This window comes from Amborella trichopoda, chromosome 8 (genome assembly GCF_054954075.1).
Source record: "Amborella trichopoda isolate Santa Cruz 75 chromosome 8, AtrichopodaSantaCruz75HAP2 v2.0, whole genome shotgun sequence".
NCBI lineage: Eukaryota > Viridiplantae > Streptophyta > Magnoliopsida > Amborellales > Amborellaceae > Amborella > Amborella trichopoda.
Window position 1 is genome coordinate 796,616 of NC_142343.1, and position 15,823 is coordinate 812,438.

At 32.7% G+C, this 15,823-nt stretch overlaps 1 protein-coding gene across 7 annotated transcripts; it reads left to right on the top strand.

Moving 5' to 3' along the window:
• Positions 1–3,382: 3,382 nt before the first annotated feature.
• On the top strand, positions 3,383–12,174 carry LOC18437932 (Peptidase S24/S26A/S26B/S26C family protein). Of its 7 annotated transcripts, XM_088873099.1 has the most exons (5): positions 3,383–3,591; positions 4,462–4,879; positions 10,655–10,900; positions 11,412–11,577; positions 11,874–12,174. In XM_088873099.1, exons 3-5 carry the CDS (start codon positions 10,662–10,664, stop codon positions 11,979–11,981), a joined length of 513 nt encoding a protein of 170 aa, XP_088729225.1. In that variant the 5' UTR covers positions 3,383–3,591; positions 4,462–4,879; positions 10,655–10,661; the 3' UTR covers positions 11,982–12,174. The 7 variants fall into 7 exon arrangements, with proteins under 7 accessions (XP_088729225.1, XP_020525177.1, XP_006848192.1 ...); XM_020669518.2 differs by lacking the exon at positions 4,462–4,879 and having other exon boundaries at positions 3,448–3,591; positions 10,625–10,900; XM_006848129.4 differs by lacking the exon at positions 4,462–4,879 and having other exon boundaries at positions 3,454–3,591.
• The last annotated feature ends 3,649 nt before the right edge of the window (positions 12,175–15,823 follow it).

Genomic DNA, 15,823 nt, shown 5'->3' on the forward strand with positions numbered 1-15,823 from the left:
TGAAGGTTTTTTGAAATCAAAACTGTAATTTTTGATAAGTTTTGCGATGAGGCTTTACTCTTTTTTTTTTTTCTTTCAAAAAATAAAGAAAAATATAGATAATAATATAAAATATATTACAAAAAAATAACCAATTTTGTTTGACGGATTTTACTGAAATTGATTTGTTTGACGGATTTCAACAGGTTATTGACCAAACTAGGTCCTTGCTCTAGATCAGATTGATCAAAGCACCGGTCAACAATCCAATTGGTCCATGCAGTCATGTCTTGATAACTATGGCCTAATCATTTGTTCTGGGTTGTTGATGAAATTACTAAAATACCCTTACTTGAACCCTAGATAAAGGGTAATTTGAGCATTTATAAAGATATTCTCTCAAATGAGAGACACCTAGATAAGAGTAATTTGAGCATTTTTAAAGATATTCTCTAAAAAAGAGGAGCATTTTTAAAGATATTCTCTCAAAAATAGGCACCTAATTAAATAGGGGTGAGGTTTGTATAAGGTATTGATATAAGGTGCAACTCAAAAATATGCCAAAAATTTAGTTTCGGTGCTGCAAAGACTTGCGCGATGATATGAAAATATATTGTTGCCTCTAATTATGAAATTTAAAATTTCAGAAATAGTGAGGATCAAGTAAATCTATGCGTACTTAAAAATCTTAAAACTGGATGGTCCAGATAATGTGTTAAAAGATGAACTATTTTTAAGACTAAAATTCCTTTTTTCATATATACATATCTATGAATCTCAAGGTCGAAATGTTTGATTTGAGGGTTTTCCAATATTAGAACAACCTTCTTTAGTAGAATTTTTACGTACACCTTACTCACATGATATAAGGTTGACACCTTATATAAACTTTTTCCATTAAATAGATGAGGGCAATTTGAGAATTTTTAAAAATATTCCCTTAAAAAGAGGCACCTAATAAAAATGAAAACTAAAAGATGGACCCTCAAAAAAAAAAAGGGTTGGCTTTAAGAGTGACAATGGGTTGGGTTGGGCTGGACCCATATCAGGACCTGACCAGACCCAGACCAAATAGTGATTGGAGGTCCAATTTTTTGACCCATACCGTGGCTCAACTCGGTGTTTACCCCTCGGGTGCTGGCTGGGATCCCGGTCCATTACCACCCCTAGCTAGCTTCACCCTCAATATTTTTTTTTTAAAAAAACGATTATTTTACTCATATGTACGTGCACGGTATAGAGTACAGAGTAAGAAAGTACTAAACATGCACCGAAATCATAGTTAGCAAGTCGGGGACTATCAAAAAATCGGCTCACCATAAAATCAGATACAAATCGTTTTTATTTTAAAAAGTTGGATGAAAAAATCAAGTAAAAAATACGGATCGGCAAAAATACTTCATATAAAGATATTTTTAATATATCGGATTAGGCTCAAAAAATCGGAGTAAAAAAATCGGATAAATTTATAATATTAGAAATTTTAAAATTCTACAAAATAAAAATTATGTCAAAGCCATCGATAACTAATTCATTCATAAAAACTTTACTAGACTAATATAATTAAGTCAATTAATTTAGATATCTCGTAACCTTGATGCAATCCCCCAATATTAAATACATAATTAACTAGTATATACCAAGAAAAATGTACCATATAAATCTACCCATTACATAACAAAAACAAATATAGTATATAAATTTATTCATTAAATACTTTAACTTGGAAAGTAAAAAAAAATATATGATTTTTGTTTTCTCATTACAAGCATTTAACTATAGTATCGTCACACCATAACTATTGTTAAAGTTTAATGAATTCTGTTTACCGTTTAGAGAGAGGAGGAGAAGGAAGAGAGAGAGAATAAGGTTACGATCTAGAGAGGGAAGGAGGAAGAAGAAAGAGACAAAATGGGCTGGTTCATAGCCAGGGTTTATAGAGACCAAAGAAGAAGGAAGCGGTTACGGGCTTCACAAAACCTAATGGAAGAGGCTCTAACTTATTTTTAGAAAGAGAAAAGATAGATGGGATGTTGATTTGGGATAGTTTGAAGATGGCTTTTTTTTTAATTTGAGATGTTGTTTGAGATATCGCTCTAATTATATTGATTTGTGAAGAATCCTTAACTGATTTCTAGAGAAAAAAAAAGAAGGCGGTTTTTCATTTTCTTGAGGAAACAACAAGTAGAGCTAAAGGACTAGGTTTGGGGACTAATCCTTTATGTACAATTGCTTGTTAAAATAAATCTGCAATTTACACCATATTGTTTATCTCTTTTATCACATAATCAAAAGCAAAATATTGATTACTTTGTCATGTAGTCACACTATTTGGTTCTCATTCATTAATAAAAGACTATGTTTTGAGCTCTAATTTGTGTCATAAACAGTATTTCAATAAAAACAATTATCACAAATAATCACATAAATTTGCATGTATATGATTTTTTTTACACAATGATTTACTTTACAAAATGATTTGCTATAAACAGTATTTCATTTACACAATAATTTTCCATAATGACTCTGATATATGCATCTATTTGTTTAAGTTTTTTTTTTTTAAAAAAAAAGAAATCATACCTTCATTCTGTAACTGTGGCTTTCAAGAATATAATGAGGATAAAAATTTTTATTTTAAGTATTTTTTAAATTATATTTTTTTTCAAAAGCATAAAAGTAACAATGACTGCAATACACAAAACACGAAGAAAAAGTATCTTTCAAAAAAAATTATAAGTAAAAAAAGATAAGATTTTTTTACCAGATTTAAAACATATTATTAAAAAAACGCATTTTAAAAGTTTTTAAGAAAAGTACAGACTTTTTCCGACCTTTTTAAAAAATTACCGCTTAAAACAATTTCCATAAAAATGCCCAAATCGCATTAAAGGGCGATTTGCTAACTATGACCGAAATACCCCTGTATTAAGGTTCATTGTACTATATTTACGTGCACGCTATAGAGTACGGAGAAAGAAAATACTAAACATGCAATATCCTTTTAGGTTTATTGTACAGAAAAACGATGGGGTTTGCCCTCGAGTTTCGGACATATGAGTTCAATGGTTCAGATTGAATATGTATCGATTTAATGATCACGAATGTTTGATAGTATTTGAATTTTAGTTTTTTATTTTTAAAAATCAAAATCACTTGAAATTTTAAGTATGTGTTCTTCTTATTAAGACGCACTTAATAAAATACATAAAAAAAATTATTGGTAAAAATAAAATGACCAAAATATTTTTTGAAATTTTTTGGAGATATTTTGGATAATTTATTTTATATAAAATATTTTTTAATATTTTTTAAAAATACTTTCTTTTTTTATGAATATAAACCTAAATTTAAAATGATTTAAATTTATAAAAAAAAAAAACTAAACTCAAATACTATTGTATGATGGTCATATTTACCGAACATCTGTCAATGGTCGGATCTACCCGTAGCCGATCTTAAATGTACAATTTTAATTTAGCATGTTCATGTGAGCTACGGGGCTAATCCCCTCTTTTACCAATTCTACCATGGCTTAGATTTCTTTTATCTTTCCTTGTGCCCTCTCTCACTAGACCTTTTTCTCTCTCTAGACGTGTATCATCTTTCATGGTATGGCCTTGCTACTACACAGTTTCTCCAATGTCTGTTATTTTTCTCTCTCTAGTTTAAAGGTCTGTCTTGACTTATTTTATGTATATTTGGGTTTGCCCCATTACTTTCTTTCTCTACAATTTTTTCTCTCACTTGTTTCATGGTGTGCTTTGCTACTGCTACTTGTTACTCTGATATGCGTTATTGTTTCTCCATCTTGCTATTTCTATACCAGCTCAAAACCTGTCTATGTTTTTTTTTTTTGATCGAATCCTGTGTTTGTTATGCCCATTTTGTTTGCGAATATTGGTTTTATTGTTGTTGAATATTACTACATGCTTAATGTCTTTTCTTTTCTTTTTTATTAAGGCGGGATGATTTTTGTCGGGTCTAAATGGTTCGCGAACAAGTTTTCTTGTTCTTGAGCATTACCCAATTCTTAGAATGTTAGCTTCTTTTTTGCTTTTTTGCAGAATTTTTATAGTTACTTAGAGAATTTGCTTTCATCTTTTAGTTCATCTATCTCTCTCTCTCTCTCTGCGCCATTGATGTAAATTATGCACTGCAAATAATCAACTATATGGTGTTCATGTTATTTACCCATTAAAAAAAGGTCCCTGCTTCTTGCCCTATTTGATGATTATATATAATTCATATAATTAATAGAAATTTTTTGTTTTTAATTTTTTTTTGTTGCTTCTCGTTTTACCAGTTATCACTAGTTCTATATCTGATGAAATATCCTATAAAATTGTAAAAGTTTAAAAGAACCAAAAAATGATAAATATGGGGATGTTCATGAATATAACCCATTCATGGTCTGGCCAGAAAATGACTCTTTCACAGGAAGGAGATTCTTGATTCTAAGATGTAATTTTTGTGAAACAGTAAGATCCAACCGGAGACTTGCTAGAGTGCTAGTTGGAGTGCTGAATTTGAACTTTGTTGAGAACTCATTGTGGAACCTATATTGGGGGCGGTGGGAGGTGTAAATGGGGATGATTAAGGAGCATCTTCTATGTCTTTCACAAACTCATGTTGTATCTGTCCTTTAGGAAAAGCAAAGGTTTCTTATGAGAATTTTAAGATTAAATATCTGTCTGCTATACCACTCATACGTATAAGGACGACAATGACAAAGCTTGGTGGATATGAGATCACAAGCATGAGCTTGTTGATGTAGCTTGTGCTTTGAGTGAATGAATTATGGGAATTAATTTCTTTAAGCTCATGTTTTGGGAGTTCTGACTGTATGACATTTCCTAAGAGTGGAAAGTTTCGTGGAATCGCTATAATTACTTTCAAGGTTTGGTATTTTCTTCCTTTAGTGGATTGTTCTACATGCTTATTTTTGTTGGGAAAAATGTAAGATTGATGGTATGTTGCTTTTCCATATTCTTTCAGATGACTGCTTTTATAGACTGACTTTTGAGTAGAATGGAAAATTCCCTTTCCTATATTAATTTAAAGGAATTATATCGTATGATAACAAGCTGAGATTGGGTACAATCATAGTAAATCATGATGCCTGTTAGTCACACAAATTAGTGAGAGTTTTAGAGACCAGAATGCTAGTTAGGTGGATTTCTGCATTCATATGGATCCATGACTAGTTGCTAGAAAGGTATTGTTACAGGAAATGTTGTTTTGCTGAGCATAAAAAATTTCACTGTCTCATTTATGTGTTGATGCATTTTGAAGACATTTGTACTATTTCCTCGAGGGACCATCAAGTTAATTGTTTATATTTTACTGAGTAAGGGAAGCCATGATTTTTGGAATGCGTATGATCATTTATTTCATTTTTTTTCTTTTTTTTTTTTAATTTACATGGTCATAAGTTATATCTTTTAAAGGCTTTTTAAGATTAACATCCCCATAATGAATATAGGGGCCATCACTTGGTGTGATGGTAAAAGGCACGGGTAGCTAGTGGAAGAGCCCGGGCTCGAGTCCTGGGAGCGGCCACTTTTTGCATAAGCCAAAGGTTAGAACTGTTTCCAGTACACCCCTCCCGGGACCCTGCTTAGGCGGGACCAGCACCGGGTTACGGCTCTTTTATCCCCATAACGAATATCTAGCAACATAGTTATTATTGTTACTAATTTCTAACCATGAAGTTACTTGATTTACTAAATAAGGCAATCCATGATTTTTGGATTGCTTATGATCATTTATTTCTTTTTTTCCTTTTTTTTCTTTTAATGGACATGGATGTAGGCATTTTTCTTTTTCTTTTTTTTAATTTACCATTCACTATCATAACTATCTAAGCACATGGTTGTCTCTAACAACATAGTATTAATGGAGCCAAACTTTGGAAGGATTGTGGAGAAATTTGAACCTTGCATTTATTGATAGATGAAAACTCTTCGGCCTTTTTAGCATAACATGCATATGCATTTGGGGGATGTTGTAGATGACGTCCATTATTTTCAAACTTTTGAGGCTTGTTAACTTGTGGATCTGGAGTATATTTTAGGGTAAATTGTTTACAAGTTTCATTCAGCCGCATAAGCCCACTACTTGTGATGCCTATATGTCATTGTGCGAACTAATCATGGTAATTGTAGCCTTTAGTAGTCAAATGGAGATTATCCTCTGGTTTTATTATGAAAATCACTCTTCAGATTTCTTGAGTTCTTATGTAAATGTTGAGGCATAAGCTCTTGCAGCTTTGTGTGTTTTGAGTGGTTACACACATCAAACACTTAGAGTGAGGGGAATATTCTAACATGTGCCACAGAGACTCTTAAAGTGCACCCTGCATGTCAAAGTCAAAGCTCTGTCATACCATGATGCTATTTTCATATTGCTTGAACAAGGAGCAACTTAGAGTTTGGGAGCTTCATTGTGACATTTTTCAGTTGCTTATTTCTTCATCCAAATACATTTTTGCATCTCAATTCAAGGATGCTTTAAGAGCACTGAATTACGTTAAAAATCTGCCTACGGGGATATGTCTAGTTATGACTCAGACTCGCCCATTGGGCATGCTGAAGTTCTCTAACAACCTTTAGCAGAACTTTACAAAATAAAAACTGCAATGATCGGAATGATATAATCATCTTTTGACATTTGATTTCTCAAATTTTTTTTAAAAGAAAATTTCATATATTTGACTTGGGTCCCATAGTTGTTGGCTATTGTGGGCCCATGACTTGTGGGCTATGTGCTGGTAATAATTTACATTCTTGCGCACTTGTATTTGTGACAAAAAAGATTCTAAACGGGCTGCATAATTCTATTGTTGAATTTCTTAGTCATACATTTCACTCAAAAGAAGTTCGCTTACGTTGGTAGTCCAACATTCAAAAAGGTACCATGTATGTCATATAATACTTACTGGTAAAATCAATTGAAGAAACTTCAATGTGCATTTGAGAGGATCATTTTGACCACAGCTGTATCCATGTTTCTCATAACTATAGTAATTGTTTCCTCTAATTCACTAGGATTAATATAGAATGTAAGAACCGAGTCAAAGGGTGCAGTTGTTTTTTTCACAAAATTTGTGTTCAACGAGTCCATAACTGTGGAATGCATAGGCATTTATCATGTGTGGGTCTCAGTTTAGAATTTTTCAAGTCCGCATCTTATAAAGATTGACTGCATATTATTTTTTAAATAAGGCATATTTTAATTTTTTTCGCTTTATTTTTACTTTAAATCTGCCAAATTATTTTAAACAAAATTTGTAATTACAAATATATAGAAAGTCTCATATTCTTTATATGAGACTTTCTTAAAATATATGCTGGTCCACTTTATTTTTTAGGACTTTCTTGCATTAATATTATTTTTTGTCACCCAATCCATAAATGTAAGGAAACCACATTGGTGAACATCTATTGTGCAAGGAGTTTGTAAGGAAAGCAATAAAAACCCATGGGTTTCACCAATGTTCGAAAATTCGGCCACCGAATCGCCTAAAATGCCTAGGTAGGGCACCTAGGCAGTGCCTTTTAGAGAGAGAAAAACTCCCTAAACACCTCTATTTTGTGATTTATCAAAAGATTGATAAAGTTTTTATTTCTTCCGAAATTAAAAGCAATGCTTCGTGGTAGTTTTCAGAGCTTCTAGTGGTAAATAGTGAGGACTTTTGGCGATCGAATAGATGAGGTTTGGGCTGACATCGTTTTCATTTTGATATTTTTAGAGCATTATGCCATTATGATATTTGAATAAGAGTTTTGAGTTTTTTTGCTATAACGTATTATGTTTTGAATCATTTGATTTTTCTTTTTTTAACTTTTTTTTCCTTTTATGATATATTTAAATATTTGTAGTTGAAAGATAGATTTTTTTTGGTGATTAATTGATTATTGACTCGTTTGGACAATGAAATTGGTCTTATATCGAATTCTTTTATGAATAATTGGTTCTTATTTTTTACAACGTGTGATGTTTTGATATCCTGTTAATTTTGTTTTACTTTTTTGATATTTGTACATATTTGTAGATGAAACATTTACCGATTTGGATATATATTTGTGAATAGTCATAAACTTTGGATTAAATTGATATTTTGTGAATATTTGATATCCAAAACCAAATCTTATGGATATTAATTAATAAATAATAATTAATATTATAATTCTTATCTTAATTAATAGTTCTTACCTGTCCCTATTCTTGCGTAGGTGGCCAGGCCCCCAAATCGCCTAGGCGCTTTCTTGAACATTGGTTTTCACTAAGTCAAACCAAATGTATGGACATTATTGAATGATGATGACTGATACTTATAAATCCTAAAAAGTTCAGTATAGTTGTTCAAATTCACAAGTGTAACTAATATAAAGCATGTGAACCGCTATATCATATAGTAATTGTTTAACTAAAACTAGCTCCCCCATGGCCGGTCCCAAGCCGGTTATGCCAGTCCCAAGCCCGGATAAAGGACGAGGGTTGTGTTAGGTAAGGCAGCCAGCGTAAAATTTTGCCACAACTTTTCATGAATCTTGAACCTATGTTTGGCGGAACAAGATTCGTGTAGCCGACCTAAATATTTAGGATAAGGCTCGGATGATGATGATGATGCACTCTAATCCTTTATGTTCATAATGTTTTCTTAATTAGGATAGACAAAGCTCTTGGCCGATTTTATGGAATCACTATTGAGAATTTTGAACTAGGTGTGTAATGTTCATGCTGCTACCCCTTTTGTGTCTACGTCGTGCTTCTTGCTTTGCCTGGGGAAGTGGTCCAGAGTCGTACATAAATTTACATGAGCTTTTCCAAGTTTGTATAAGACCAAAGCGGCCAATTCCGATTGGCAAATTTGCTCACAATCTTTGACGTGCAAAATCCTAGAAAAATATCATGTTGTGAAAATTGGATTCTTTGCCTAAGTACATTACATTCACTTGTATGAAGGGAATTTGATCAATCGATGCTTTGTAAATGATATCAATTTACACACCCAAATCTCTTCTTGTTCTGCATATTTTTTAGTTAAAATGTTTGCTCTGTAACTTGGTTGGAGTGAAGAACTCGCTATGTTGATTATGAGTACGAACTATGAAGTTGCATATGAAAGAAATAGTGTGCAGAATGGAAGTTGCAGTGTAAAGAATAATGGGGACCACTGGAATCAAATGTGCATGGGTAGTTCATTTTGGGATGAACAATTACTCATTCTTTATGGCAGTTGTGGAGTTGCCCCTTTCTATGTATGCTCTCTATAAGTAGGCGCTTAGGTGGCCAGGGGGGTCCAGGGCGCTCAGTGCTTAAGTGACCGCTTAGGTGGGCACCCAGAACCTGAGCAGCCTAGTAGAAAGAAAAATGTCTCTGTAGTCTAACAATATAAGTATAATTGTATAACACATAAGAGTTAGGGACTTAGGGCACATCAAATGTATAGTACACATGTCCACGTAGCACACACTCCTCCATGCTCCATAAGTCTATATCTACTTATCCTTAGTTTGATAGTCCACACTTTCCACGTAGTGTTTTTGGGTTTTTTTCTCTCTAAAATAGGCTCTAATGGGGTTTAGGTTTCAAATGAACCTAAAACTCACGATTTTACCCCTTTTACATTAAAAGAAATGACCAAAAAATGCCCTCAACGAGGAGCATTTCCGCCCCTGGGGACCCGTCTAGGTGAGTTCCCTGGCGCCTAGGCGAGTGCCCAGGGACAACCTGCCTAATTTGGCCACCTAGGCCTGGGCGATGCGCCCAGGCTTTTTGGACCACCTAGGAGCTGGGTGGTCTGTTTTTTAAAAAATGGGCAGGATAGTAGCTTGTTCATAGTGCATTGGGAGCCCTTTATAGTCAGTAATTCACTTTTCCTGAGTAACCACAAGTTTTCTGCTGCTGAGTGTTTTTAATTTGAAATGATTTGTCAAGTGACCAGGATGATTAGATTATAGAATAATTAGGAGAAGTTACACTCTAGGCTGATGGGCCATATAGGATTCTTGTTATGTTCCTGGTGTAATTAGTAAGCTTCTCTTTGTTAGGTTAATTTTAGGTTAGAACTTAACTGATCTGTCTTTTTGGCGTAAAAACTTCATTAAGGCTACAATGATGAGTATATTTCTTTCTCGATGGGAAAACAGGATGAGAAATAAAATTCTTACACTAGGTTCCCTCAAAGGCTCAAAACTACTACCATTTTATACTAGATTCTTATATTCCATAACCATATATACCATGCTGAATTTGTCATGAAAAGCATTATATGATGAAATAAATGTTTGCATTTCTTTATTCTTGATGATGCATGTAATGAGGGTTATCAACGTAGTATGTCACTAAGGCATCCATCTGTTCTTTGATGTGGTTTCCATTGTATCTTGGGTTTTGGATCACATACATGCTGATGTATCAGGAAAGGGTTGCATTATGTAGTTGTCTATGCATTCAAACCTGTAGTTCTCATTGATGCTTGTCATGTAATGATATCTTGTTCTCTCTTATGAAATATGAAATTTTAAGTGCTTAGAAAAGTTCAAGTACACTCCTTCAAATTCTCTTCATGCAAATCAATATCTAAAGATATCAGTCTTGGTATTTAAATAATCTCATTTATCATGGATGCTACTAGTCTGGCTGGGTGATGTGTGCCAATTAACAGCATCCAGATGGGGACATGGAATTTTTTGTGGTTCCTAACAAAGAAGGTAGCAACTGGAGCACTAATAGGCATCACCGTTTCTGATCGATTTGCAAGCATTGTTTCCATCAATGGAATGTCCATGCACCCAACCTTGACACCAGGATCTACAACCTTGATGGGATGGTTGAAAGGTGATCAGGTTTTACTGGAGAAATTTTGCCTTGATAAATACGAGTTCTCTCATGGTGACATTGTGGTATTCAAGTAAATCCCCATCTTTCTCATTTTGCTTTTCTCTTCAATTCAAAGTAGTCTTTGGGATAAGGGATGAACAGAATTTGTATTATAGATGTGTTCCGATGCTTTTTGGTAGTCAACTCTTATAAGCCAACCGGCGTATGCTATAAACCAGTTTAAAAAGTATGGCTATGTTGGACCCCACATTTTGCACACATGTAAATCATCTAGGGGATCAAAATAATAATAGATAATAATGAGAAATTGTATTCGCACAAGAAAAGGGGGAAAATGAGTCTGCCATCTTTTATGAATGCAGTCTGTATGCTGGTAAACGGTGGATCCGGGCCTTCAAGAGCTCAAACTCAATTCATCTTCTTCTTCTTTTTCTGTTTTTTTTTTTTTTTTTAAATTGTTTATTTTCTTGAATCAAAGATGTGCAAAATTTCAGCCCAAGAAATCCCTCTAGCATTGATGCTTTAGAGCTGAGCTTATTCTGTTGCTATAACCTCATAGAATCTTTTCCCTTGTTATATAGGTCCCCATCCAATTACAAGGAGACCTGCATTAAGCGATTGATAGCCTTACCAGGAGATTGGATGAAGGTGCCCGAGACATATGAGATAATCGAGATTCCTGTAGGTCATTGCTGGGTCGAGGGTGATAATGCTGCTTCTAGCTTAGATTCGAGGACATTTGGACCGGTATTGTGGTTTAATTTTGCCTAGTTTATTCCTTTTCCATTCTATAATTTTCTGGTGAGTTTATTTCCCAAGGCTGAATTATGAATATACTGCAACACCCATTCTTTATTTTGTTTTTGTAAGGCCATCCCTGATTTTTCTAGACCAAATTTGAATTTAAACTAGAATTCATTGCTCACTTGCGAAATGCAAAGCATTCAGAATGTTACAAGTCACTTTTGAAACTTGGCTTTAACATATTGATTTTCTTGCTTCTGAATTGAGAATCATTTGTCATTGTGTTACTGTGATTTTAGATCCCATTAGGTCTAATTCAAGGGAGGGCAGTCTGCATAATTTGGCCACCGGAAAGAGCTTGCAAAGTAGAAAGAAGGATACCAGAAGGAAGGATTTCATCATATTGATGTAGCCATGGACCAAGCCCATCTGAATCTCCATTATAGTTTTCAAGATTGGTTCAATTCGAGGGAGGTAGTTCTGATAAAGTTCAGCAATTTTGCCTGTATTTTTTTTGAGATTAATGGAGAAAGGTTCTATTTTTGAATTGTATTGTGATATTTAATAATTGAATTATTGGATTTTGATTCATTGAAGAAACTCTCTCTTTCTCTCTCCAGCCAAGATAAAAGACTCTCTCTCGCATGTGGAGAATACATTTTATTGATGAGGTTAATTGCCAAAGGTGGCATGCTAGATTTAATTGTGGATGTCACAATTCTATCATTGGATTTTACATTTAAAGTCTCTCTCTCTCTCTCTCTCTCTCTCTCTCTCTCTCTCTCTCTCTTGCAAAAAGCAGAAATCATTCTCCACAGACGAGGACGACATGAGAGTGATGAATGCACTATCTCATGGGGTTGAATTTACATGGATGCTTTCATTTGTTAGCATGGATGCTTTCATTTGTTAGTATTTGAGGTTCCAAAATTAGGAAATAAAACAAAACAAAATAACTTAAAATTTTGATATTGTCTTCAAAAGAGATAAAATGAAGAACTTATTGGTCGTTGGGATCTGAGATTCAACCAAATTACTAGTAAAATTTCAACCAAATCAGCCAAAAATAAAAAATAAAAAATAAAAAAACTTAGCCTAAAAAAATGATAGTAATAACTTCCATTTATTTTCTGGGGATTCAAATATGGGAAAGGAAAAGTTTAAGTCCTGGGCTTTACGTAAAATGAGCCGTCGTTCAAAAAGCCTGCCAAAAAATGCAATCAAAATAATCATCTCGACCTCAAAATTTATGGATTTGAAAAAAATAGCCTTTGAAATATTGTATTTTGTTATCTATTGGTTAGACTTATTCCTTTACAAATGTGTTTGATCTATATTTATTTTTGGAGCTTCAAATTCCATATCAGGGGTGAGAATAGATCTGAAGGCCTATTGCAGCCTCGAATCAAAACTAGACCAGACCGACTTATCTTAATACCAATTATTGTTATGGCTGGTTTGATACTAAGCAAAAATTGGGTTTGGTTGAAAACTGAAATTTTGCTAGTTTTGGCTAGTGAATCGGCAGGTTTTGTACAATTCAACTAACTAAACAAAGGTGGGCACTATATTTTTACTAGATAAATATTTTAAAATTATTTTTTATATTTTTGTATTTTAAAAGTTAGGTTTAATTTACGATTCTACCATATTTGATTAGACCGAACCGCTCACCAATTTTATAATATTGTAATGTTCGTGATGAGGTTTTTAAGTCCAATTTAGTTTTTTATCGTGCAACCGAGATTTGGTTATTATTTGATTGATGGGTGCAGTTGGCATACTGATGCATCCGTAGCTGTAGAGGTAAGGTGCGCCTTCAAATTTTATCATGGTATATAATTTTGATGTAAAATGTTCTTAGGATTATCTCAAAATCTATTTTTATATCTAATTATAAAATTTTAAATTTAAAAAATGGTTAAAATCAAGTAGATCTATAAACATATGAAAATCTTGAAAATGGACGGTGTAGATAATATATTGTAAAATGCACTATTCTGAAATTTAAAATCTTTCTTTTTGTGGTCATACATCTCGATGTTTAGATGATCAATCAAAAGGTTTTTCAACATTAAAACTACTTTTTTCGAATGGATTTTTGTCTAGATGATCAATCAAATAGTTTTTCAACATTAAAACTACCTTCTTTTCAATGGATTTTTAGGTGCATCCGTAATTCTACATTATAAGGTTGCATCCTTATATAAACTTTTTCCTTATTCGTTTGGCTAGCCGAAAGTGCATATGAAAAAGCGGTGAAAAGCTTGTTGGTAGGGGGACGGTGCACAATACTTTTTTTTGGATGAAAAATGACCAAAGAACCCTCAAATACATTTAAGACTTTCTCAAAAAACCCAAAAAAAATTCCTAAAATACCTATAAATTTTATTTAAATTATAGGGAAAATGATTTTCCAATAATTTATCATAATTTTACAATAAATTAGAATATAATAAAAACTTTTTCAGAAAAAGTATTTTGTCCGCATCATGTGGACTGTTGAAAGGGTGCACAACCCTGCAATGGTTGAAATTTCACAAGGCAAAATTTACTAGCTAAAAGTTACTTTAATGTTTTATTTTTATTTTTATTTTATTTTTATTTGAATATTTTATTTATCTAAAATTGGATATATAAATTCCTTTTTATAAAGAGGACTAAATAAAAAAATAAAAATAATTTAAATAACATTTATCAAATTTTCTTAATTATATTTTGGTCAATATTTTTTGTTCAAAATATTTTTATTATTTTTATAATATAAAATTAAAACTCAAATTTCAGAAAATATAATTTTTAAATTAAAATTTAAAATAAAATAAAAATAAAATTTGACCCCTAGATGAGGCTAAGTTTAATATGAACCATGAAAAGGTTCTCGTGTACATGCAGTGGACCCAATACTAGCCTAATTTTTAAAGGGTGCAGTTTGCATACAGATGCATCTGTAGAGCTAGGTGCGCCTTCAAATTTTATCATGGTATATAATTTTGATGTAAAATGTTCTGAGGATTATCTCAAAATCTATTTTTATATTTAATTATAAAATTTAAAATTTCAAAAATGGTTAAAATCTAGTAGATCCATAAACATATGAAAATCTTGAAAATGGACGGTGTAGATAATATGTTATAAAATGCACTATTTTTTAGACTTGAAATCTTTTTATTTTTCATAGTCATACATCTCTATGGCGAGATGATCAATCAAAGGGCTTTTCAACATTAAAACTACCTTTTCCGATGGATTTTTTAGAGGCATTCGTTGTTCTACATTATAAGGTAGCATCCTTATATAAACTTTTTCCATTTTTCAAAGAACACAAAGAAATTTGCTTCTTAAACTCCCCACAAGTGAAGCAGGCAGTAATAAATTTGGTTAGCAGGATTTATGCCTTTGTGTAGGGTCTGTGAGTTGCATGAGGAGTTCATTCCTGATTTCTCTCTTTACAAGCAATCAAAGCCCTCCATCATCTCTCTCCCTTAATAGTATACAGATATATCGTGTCTAAATGACCAATTTTCCACAAACACACATACTTATTATTTTAAAAATATAAATATCTACGCTTAACCACAATCCACTTCTCAAAAATTTAAAGCTCCTTCTAGAGAAAAATCCCTATCTAACATGAACCCTATATAATTGTACATGTTAACTCCGCATCCGCATTTCAAATTTGCATTTTATATTCATACCCATTTTTGGCTCTCGAAATCCCTATTGGTCTTGACACACTAAAGTTTTATGTCTTTGAGAATTAGTAGTCGGCTGGAAATTGTGATTCAAAATTCGCCAATCTAGATTGGGAATCAACTCCACCGATCTGATTCCTTGTTAGAAGTTGGAACTTATCTAATTTAACTAGTTTCATTAGGGCACCGAGTGAGTCTAGCAGGAACCGGGCATTCCAGATCTACCTAATCCCTTAGTTCCTACATATTATATTATTAATTAATTTATTATTTTTAGGAATCGATTCTCATACTAGAGAATCAGTCTGATATTACCGATTAGATTGGATTTCTGGAAGGCTAGTTCACCTGATTGGCCTGATATTTTAAATACCGGTAGGAAATGAGCCGAAAACCATATTACACATTGTTTAAGAATGGACAAGAATAACTAGTCTAGCACATAACATTGTTATTAGCTCACTCTCAACTATCTAATCAATCTAAATAAGACATCTTATTTAAATTTTAAATTAAACTTTCTTTCTACCTCTGCATGAAAACTGACAATT

Coding starts and splice junctions, on each gene's coding strand:
- LOC18437932 (XM_088873099.1), top strand. CDS start 10,662: ATGGGGACATGGAATTTTTTGTGGTTCCTAACAAAGAAGGTAGCAACT. Junction 10,901..11,411: donor GGTGACATTGTGGTATTCAA/GTAAATCCCCAT, acceptor CTTGTTATATAG/GTCCCCATCCAATTACAAGG. Junction 11,578..11,873: donor ATTCGAGGACATTTGGACCG/GTATTGTGGTTT, acceptor CTGTGATTTTAG/ATCCCATTAGGTCTAATTCA.